The 9,294-nt window shown below is 56.7% G+C and overlaps 1 protein-coding gene across 1 annotated transcript; it reads left to right on the top strand.

The window, feature by feature from the left end:
• The first annotated feature begins 253 nt into the window (after window positions 1-253).
• On the top strand, window positions 254-7,106 carry LRRC55 (leucine rich repeat containing 55). Its single transcript, XM_065945566.1, has 2 exons — window positions 254-1,020; window positions 6,848-7,106. Exons 1-2 carry the CDS (start codon window positions 321-323, stop codon window positions 7,081-7,083), a joined length of 936 nt encoding a protein of 311 aa, XP_065801638.1. The 5' UTR covers window positions 254-320; the 3' UTR covers window positions 7,084-7,106.
• Window positions 7,107-9,294: the final 2,188 nt, after the last annotated feature.

Raw genomic sequence — 9,294 nt, 5'->3', positions numbered from 1 at the left:
CCAAAGACCTGCAGGGCCCCTTCCGCGACGTGCGGGCAGCTGGTCCCTCCGCATCCTCCTGTCCTCCCTTTCTCGTGCTCTGATCATCCATTCCAACCCTGGGGGACCTCGGCTGGGTGGCGAGCCCCCCTAGTCTCCAAGGGGGACCTCCTGTGGCGCTCACCCAGGGAGCCCTCCGGTGCCCAGAGGCCCCTGGGAGAGGCTTAAGCCATGACCCCGCAGGGCCCCCAAGCCCCACCTCCCAGGGCTCCGGCCCCCGAGGGAGCAGCTGCCCTTCTGAGCGGCTGACTCTTGATTCCACGGCCAGAGCCCCCGTCCCGATGGGCTCCGTTCAGCACCACTGTTGCCCGCAGCCGAAGATGGGCGACACCTGGGCCCACGGGCCCCGGCCTGGGCCCCCGCGGCCCGCCCTGCTCCTGGTCCCCCTCCTCGTGGCGGCCGGGGTGATGCCCTCGGACGGCGGCGCCAGCTGCCCGGTGCTCTGCACGTGCCATAACCAGGCGGTGGACTGCAGCGGCCAGCGGCTCTTCTCTGTGCCCCCGGAGCTGCCCGTGGACACGCGCAACCTCAGCCTGGCGCACAACCGCATCGCCGCTGTGCCGCCCGGATACCTCACGTGCTCCCGCGAGCTCCGGGTGCTCAGCCTGCGCAACAACTCCCTGGTGGAGCTGCCCGCCGGCCTCTTCCTCCACGCCAAGCGCCTGGCACAGCTGGACCTGAGCTACAACAACCTCAGCCACCTGCCCGCTGGCATGTTCCAGGCCGCGCACGGCCTCGTGCGCATCGACCTCAGCCACAACCCCGGGCTGCGCCGGGTGCACCCGCGCGCCTTCCAGGGCCTGGTGCAGCTGCGGGACCTCGACCTCAGCTTCGGGGGCCTGGCGTTCCTCAGCCTCGAGGCCCTCGAGGGCCTGCCCGGGCTGGTGACCCTGCAGATCGGCGGCAACCCCTGGGTGTGTGGCTGCACCATGGAGCCCCTGCTCAAGTGGCTGCGGAACCGCGTCCAGCGTTGCACCGCAGGTAAGGCGTGCGGGGCCCTGCTCGCCAGGGCAAAGGCTCCGCGGGAGCAGGGGGTGCTGGAAACCCCTAGGCGGGGTTTGGAAGATCTGGACCTGGGCTGGCCTCCTCCGCACGGTCGAGCATGCCCAAGTCTCTGCTATGTGTGCCCGGTGCCGGGGACCCCGCGTCAATAAAACAGCCCCCGCCCTCACCCACCCCCGTGGTACTGATGACCTAGAGAGACAGACGGACAGAGAGCGGGCAAGTCAGAGCAACTCACTGATAACCAGCAGTGTTTATGGAGCGTCCACCATGACCCTCCAACTCGGCAGGTGTTATCTCGTGGGACCCCACTCTTGTTAGCCTCATTTTACAGGTGAAGAAACTGAGATTTAGAACAGTGAAAAGACTTGGCCAGAGACACTCATGTAGAAAGTGGCAAAGGCGTGGAGAAAACCCAAGTTTATGTGATTTCGAAGCTCTGTGCTACTCTACCAGACTGCTTTTCAAGTATGAGGAATACTAGAAGAAACAGAAATGGCTCACCCTCTTTATTTTAGTGCTTACTATTCGCCAGGCCCTATTCTAAATATATTACGTTTTACCTCATCCGGCTTTACTGGTGGCTCAGACAGTAAAGAATCCACCTGCAATGCTGGAGTCTCAAGTTCTATCCCTGGGTGGGGAGGATCTGCTGGAGAAGGGAATAGCTACCCACTCCAGTACTCTTGCCTGGAGAATCCCATGGACAGAGGAACCTGGTGGGCTACAGTCCATGGGGTTGCAAAGAGTCAGACACGACTGAGCAACTAACACCTCATACCCAGCCCATCACATCCTCACAAGAACCCTGATCTCACACACTCTCTCTCTCTCACACACACACACACTCACACACACACTCACACACGCACTCACACTCACGCATCACTCACACACTCACACACACGTACTCACACTCATACTCACATGCACTCACACACTCATGCATTCACTCACACACTCACACACACACGCACTCACACACTCATGCACTCACACACTCACATTCACTCACACACACACTCACACACTCACACACACTCACGCACACACACACTCACACATTCACTCACACACACTCACATACTCTCACACACACACGCACTCACACTCACACACACTCACGCACTCACACACTCACGCATACACACATACTCATGCACTCATACTCTCACACACACATGCACTCACACACTCATATTCTCACACTGACACACACACATACACACACACGCATTCACTCACACACATACACATACACACACACTCACACACACACTCACACACGCACTCACACGCATCACTCACACACTCACACACGTACTCACACTCATACTCACACGCACTCACACACTCATGCATTCACTCACACACTCACACACACATGCACTCACACACACACATTCACTCACACACATACACACACACTTGCACACACTCACGCACACACACACTCACACATTCACTCACACACACATACTCACACACACACACGCACTCACACTCACACACACTCACGCACTCACACACTCACGCATACACACATACTCATGCACTCACACTCTCACACACACATGCACTCACACACTCATATTCTCACACTGACACACACACATACACACACACACTCACACATTCACTCACACACACATACTCACACACACACACGCACTCACACTCACACACACTCACGCACTCACACACTCACGCATACACACATACTCATGCACTCACACTCTCACACACACATGCACTCACACACTTATATTCTCACACTGCCACACACACATACACACACACACTCACGCATTCACTCACACACATACACATACACACACACTCACGCACACACACACTCACGCATACACACACATGCACTCACACATCACTCACACACTCACACACACGTACTCACACTCATACGCACACACACACTCACACACTCACGCATTCACTCACACACACTCTCTCACACACACATGCACTCACACACTCATGCACTCACACACATACACACTCACACACACTCATGCACACACACACTCACGCATTCACACACTCACTCACATACTCTCACACACACACACACACGCACTCACACACTCACGCATACACACATACTCATGCACTCACACTCTGACACACACATGCACTCACACACTCATATTCTCACACTGACACACACACATACACACACACTCACACACACGCATTCACTCACACACACATACACACACACGCACACTCACGCACACACACACTCATGCATACACACACTCATGCACTCACACTCTCACACACACATGCACTCACACACTCATATTCTCACACTGACACACGCACTCACACATACACACTCACGCATTCACTCACACACACATACTCACACACACTCACACTCACTCACTCACACGAAGAAACCAAGGCACGGACAGGTTCGGAAGCATGCCCAAGGTCCCACAGCGGTTAAGGGCTGGAATCAGGATTCAAACCCCGTCTGGCCTTGTCCTGATGAGTGAGGTTCTAGGCTAACAGGAGAGGTCAGGGCTTGGGTTCCGGGCTGGCGGCAGGGCCTCTGCGAATTCTGCGAGGTCTGGGCTTGGGGTGGAGGGCTCAGGTCTGAGAAGAGACGCTGCTCCGCGGCAGTTTCCCGAGCCAGCCTCTGTGGGGAGTGGCCCCGGGCCTGCAGGAGCCTGCACCACACGGGCCCTCTGGGCCTGCGGGCAGGCTGGTGGCGCCCTGATACCACCCCATCCCTGTCACCAGGAGAATGGCAGCCCTCAGGGGCTTTCCCAGAGCCTGAGGCGGAGCGTGTTCAGAAACAGCGATGCTGAATGAGGTGGGGGCTGGGGGGTGGGGAGGACCGGGGTGGGGTGGGTGGGGAGGAGGACCGGGTGGGAAGCCCAGGATCAAACTAGTGTGGGTGGGGGGAGGGCTGTGGTCAGGGTTCCCGTGCTCCTCGGAGCTGTGGGAGGAAGTCCTCTGGGACCAGCTGGGCCCGGGGCGCGGGTGCTGGTGGGGGCAGACAGCCGGCTGCCTGGAGCCGCCCCCTCCTAACCCAGCCTCTGCAGGCTGCGCCTCCTTCTTCTCGCGTCAGCACTAAGGACAGAAAAGTCCCACTGGGCTCCCCCGCATGGAGGGGCTCCCTCTGCTCTGGGGGCCCGAGATCCCCGCTGCTCTTCGGAAGAAGCGCAGGGCCCCAACCAGCAGGAGAGGGAGTCCCCGGTCCCGTCGGGGAAGCCTCATGTTCGTGCCCACGGGGAACCGCCCTCCAGGGAGGCCACGTGGCTGGCCACAGCCAGAAATCCAGCCTCCCTGTTCCTCTGCGGAACACGCTTGTCGCAGTATCTCTAGGATAATTTTCTCTTGGGGGCAAAGAACCTGCTGGGGTAGGAAGGACGAGGTGACCCGCTTCGCTTGGTCTTTCTCTGCTCCCTCCTCCCCTTTTCTTGACGGGATTCTCATTACTGTCCCTCCATTTTGGACAAATCCCCCCCACACACACACACAGGGCCGTAGTACCCTCTTGGGATATAAATCAGGTTCAAGGCTGGAGCCTGCATTAACCAGAGGGCTTCGTCAGCCCGCAGGCTCCTGTGCTGCCCTCCTGAGGGTTCTGCCAATCGCCCTCAGGGTTCCCACACCCCCCAGCCTCATGATGGGTCGCCACCACCCCACTCAGGCCTGCGAGAGAATTTGGAGTTCGGCATCTCCCAGTTCCAAGACGATGACGTCTTGACGGGCAACCCCAGGCACCAGCTTGTCCTCCACGGGATCTGGGCCGCTGTGCACACAGCCCACAGGGGTCCTGAGCCCTGAGCTCTCCGTTTCTAAGAATCCATTTCTCAGCACCGTGTTCATCCACTTCTCAAGGGAGTCGATTTCAGTCCAGCATTTTATTCTTTTCCCTCAAAAACTGCAGAATGAATACACAGCTTTTATGTACCAAATAGCTTTAAAAGCTCCTTCGCATTGACTCTCTTAGACATTGAGGTTCAGTGATCCACTTCTTACATTTCTCCCATCTTCATAAGAACCAGAAAGGCAAAAAAAGACTTGCCCCTGGTGAGCGTCTGATTCGTATCTATCCCCTGAGCAAGGAATACGTGGCTTCAAGGCAGAACTGCTACCCTCCTGCCACTCTCCCTTCCGAGGCAGAGTAAGATGCAGCCAGTGACAACCACGTACAAATGCATGATGGATGTTGTTGCTCGGTCACTAAGTCATGTCTGACTCTTTTACGACCCCAGGGACTATGGCCTTCCAGGCCCCTCTGTCCATGGGATTCTCCGGGCAAGAAGACTGGAGTGGGTAGCCATTTCCTTCTCCGGGGGATCTTCCCGACCCAGGGATCAAACCATCAAGGAAGCCCAAGGAGAGATAAAGAGGGGATTTGAAGCCAGGCTGGCAATTCCAGAGCCCTTACTCAACCCTACATTCTTGTGTATCCGGAAGAGTCACATGAGGTCATAAAAACATACCTGGCTTTGGACTGGACAGAGTCATTCATTCTCAGATTCAGTGAGCAAAGGTTAATTGTGCGTTCACATGGACAGACCCCTGCTCTAATGCTAAGTGTACTACAGGGAGAACTCACAAACTGGGAAACGGTGATCAGTACACTGGGGAAAAAAATAATAATAAGCAGAGCAGATAAGATAGAGAATGCTCAGAGAAAGGGGAAGTGGTGTTGCTACTTTATACAGAATCATAAAGGAAGCCCTCACTGATAAGCTGATATTTGAGCAAAGTCCCAGAGGAAATGAGGGACTGAGCTATGCAGAGATCGGGCAGGAAGAACCCCCTCCCGAGGGGATGGATGCAAAGTCTCCCCCTCCTCACCCTGAAAGGGGACGAGCTGGGGTGAAGGCAGAGGAACTGAGAGGTGAAGGCGGATGGAGCAGAGCAAGCCAGGAGCAGAGTGGAAGGGACGGGGCAGGTCCTCGTGGGAAGAGGAGGAAGCCGGGGAGGGTTTCCAGCAGAGTGACTTGGCAGGGCTTCACTTGTTTTTTTACTTCCTTTATGTTGATGTATAGTTGACATACAATATTATGCAAGTTAGGAGACCCGGGTTCAATCCCTGGGTGGGGAAGATCCCCCTGGAGAAGGGAGTGGCTTCTCCATGCCAGTATTCTTGCCTGGGTGAAAAATCTCATGAGCAGAGGAACCTGGTGGGTTACAGTCCATGGGGGTGCAAAGAGTTGGACACGACTGAGCCGCTGACACTTTCTTGTTCAAACTCCCTAACTATCCCTCCCCACCCCCATGCACCCCCTCCATGGTAACCATCAATTCATTCTCTAAGTCTGTGAGTCTGTTCCTGTTTTGTAAGTTCATTTGCATCATCTTTTTTTTTTTTTAAGTTCTGCAATGTCATATAATACTTCTCTTTCTCTGTTCAACTTAGACTTCCCTTGGGATGACAGTCTCTAGGTAGGGCTTCACGTAGGATCATCTCAGCATGGAGATGGTTGAAGGGCAGTAGCTGAGAGACCGCTTGGGAGGTTATTGTGAGAGACGGATAATGTTGAAATCCCCCAAAAGCCTCAGATCTGCCTCTAGCAGGGGCTACTGGGCTTGAGGCAAATTACTGAAGTCTCCAAGCAGTCATCGCCACCTCTATAGAAATATTCAGTAGGTTGAAAAATACTTGGCCTGAGGGTTATTGAGGGCACTAAAGAAGGTGAGTGAAACGTGAGGCACGCAGAAGTAACTCCGTAAAACCCCAGCTCCGCCTGGACGGGGTGGGGGGCTCTCCCTTCCGTCCGTCCCCTCCAGCGCCTCACCCGCCGTCTCTGTGTTGCAGACTCCCAGCTGGCTGAGTGCCGAGGCCCCCCGGAAGTCGAGGGTGCCCCCCTCTTCTCGCTCACGGAGGAGAGCTTCAAGGCCTGCCACCTGACCCTGACCCTGGACGATTACCTCTTCATCGCCTTCGTGGGCTTCGTGGTCTCCATCGCGTCCGTGGCCACCAACTTCCTCCTGGGCGTCACCGCCAACTGCTGCCACCGCTGGAGCAAGGCCAGCGAAGAGGAGGAGATCTGACGCGGGGCCGGCGCCCCTCCACACCACCCGCCGCCGCGGCTCCGCGGGGCCCCGGTCACCTCAGTGGCGCTCAGGCAGGGCCACGAGGCCACCTTTGTGTGCGCGTCTCCGGGGGGCCGGGCGCTGTGCTAGGAACTGGGGCTGCCAGCTGGATCAGACCTCCACCCCGGCCCCCAAGGCCCCGACAGAGGAGCAGGAATCCGAAACGCTTCCCTTCAAGGCGTTTAGGCAGCACCTCGAGCGATGGAGGCCCAGAGAGGCCCAGGTCATCTCCTGTCGAGAAAATCCGAGAGCATTACAAGAACGCAGGCCATGTGTGAAGTGCCTCATCGAAAGGAACGCCTGCTTTGTCCGTAGCCAGGGAAGGGCAGACACCGGGCGATGACACGCGTGGCGTGTGAACAGTGACATCGATCACTGTGACTTCACAGTACAGAGCGGGAGCGGGCCGGGACCAGAACTTTGCCCCCGACGCCCGGTCCGTCAGCTCTTGGCCTTGCCCACCCCTGCCCCTGGACAGTGACAACGCCTCCACGCCGGCCCCCTAAGCCTCCTCCTACCGGCAGCCGCCAGGTGAGACCCCCTCCCGTTGACCGCCCTTGCCCCATCCTACGTGGCCAGCTGTCGCCTGCAGGCGAGGTGGTCCGGGCAGTGAACCCCCAGGAGAACCCTTCCACTCCCCCATCTCCTGCCTGGCACGTGAGCGTGGGCTTCCGAAGAGGGAGGCAGGAGTCCTGGCGCCCTGGGACTCTTCACCCTGTGACTGTTTCTGTGCCCATACCAAGGGGTCCCCCCAGGACAGTGCACCCAACCGCGCAGCCCTGCAGCGTGATCCCGAGGCCTGATGGAGACGGCCACCACAGTCGTGACCGCAGGAGGGTGCGATCCTCCTTTGAAGCCACGGACCCGTTTCAGCAAGAGGATGAGAGGGCTGTTCACTGCCCAGCACCTGCTGGAGTCGGGCGCGGTGAAGGGCTCTCTCCAGAGACGATTCCCGTTCACGCACACAACAGTCTGCTGAGGCAAGCGTCATCGTGCCCATTCTACAGATGAAGAAACCACGGCTCAGAGGGGTTAAGTCATATGCTACTTAAAAGCAAGATGAAACCCCATTGAGGCTGGGGGACATCACAGCTTCCTCTAACCTTCTCTGAGTTCAAACTCCAATGGGATGAAGCCCCTAGAAAGGACCAGGCACTCTACTGGGGCGCTGGTGCGTCTGTCGACTCGCTGATTTCAATTCTCCCAGCAAAACAGCCTACCGAGTTGTATCATTCCCATGTTACAGATGCTTCAGTTGGAGCGGGTTGAGTCTCACCCCAGGTTATGGGGATACACTCTAGAAGGAAGGGGCTAGGCAGTTCTATTCAGGGAACCCTGTCTAACCGGTCAGTCAAAAATCAAGGAGCTTCATGTGCAAAGCACAGCTAGCATCTTCCTCTTCTTCGGCATTGGTCTCATCGTCTTGATCATGAGCTTTCCCGTATTTGTTCAGCGCTGGACAGTTTGTGAAGCGCTTTGGTATCATTCTCCTTGACTTTTCACGACCCTGGGTGGGAGACAAACCACAAATTCCTTGCACCTACTTTACAGATGGAAAAATAGAGACTCCGGAGCAGGACGACTTGTGTGCGTGGCAGGGTGGCAACTCAACTCCACCTCGGTCCGCTTTCCAGGGCTTTCCCAGATGCTTGAGGAAGAAAATGCCTGAGGGCTCGGCAGGGGGGCCCTTGAATTCACAGCCAACCGTGAAGGTCCCTGCCAATCGGCTAAATAAAGGGCAGCGAAATCCTGCAGTTTAGAGGTACTCGCATCAGGGCAAATCCTAGAAGACGCCTGACTTGCAAAGTGTCAACGACACATCAGAGCTGGTGGCCACCGTGGCAGTCGTGCAAAAGATAAGACCTCTGGGAAACAGGAGAGAAAGCCCTGTTCCCCCAGCCTGCCTAAGCCTTTCTGTGTTGCAAGAGATACAAAGGCAGCAGGAAGCAGTCCCCTCTGCAGGATAGGGGACCACTCTAGGACCCAGACCCATATGCTGGCAAGATCGGCGGAGATGAGGATTAAATCGGGGACTTTCTACCGTGCCCTTGGCTCCAGTAAGCTCGCCTCACCCATCCTCCTGGCAGGCCGCAAAGGAATGGAGGAGAAGGGCAGAGCACCTTCCAAGAAGTCTTCCCCGACTCCTGCTGGCCTGAGCGCGTCAACCAA

This window comes from Muntiacus reevesi, chromosome 9 (assembly GCF_963930625.1).
Source record: "Muntiacus reevesi chromosome 9, mMunRee1.1, whole genome shotgun sequence".
Classification (NCBI taxonomy): Eukaryota; Metazoa; Chordata; class Mammalia; order Artiodactyla; family Cervidae; genus Muntiacus; species Muntiacus reevesi.
Note: the sequence above shows the minus strand (reverse complement) of the source record. Positions and strands in the feature narration are given on the sequence as shown.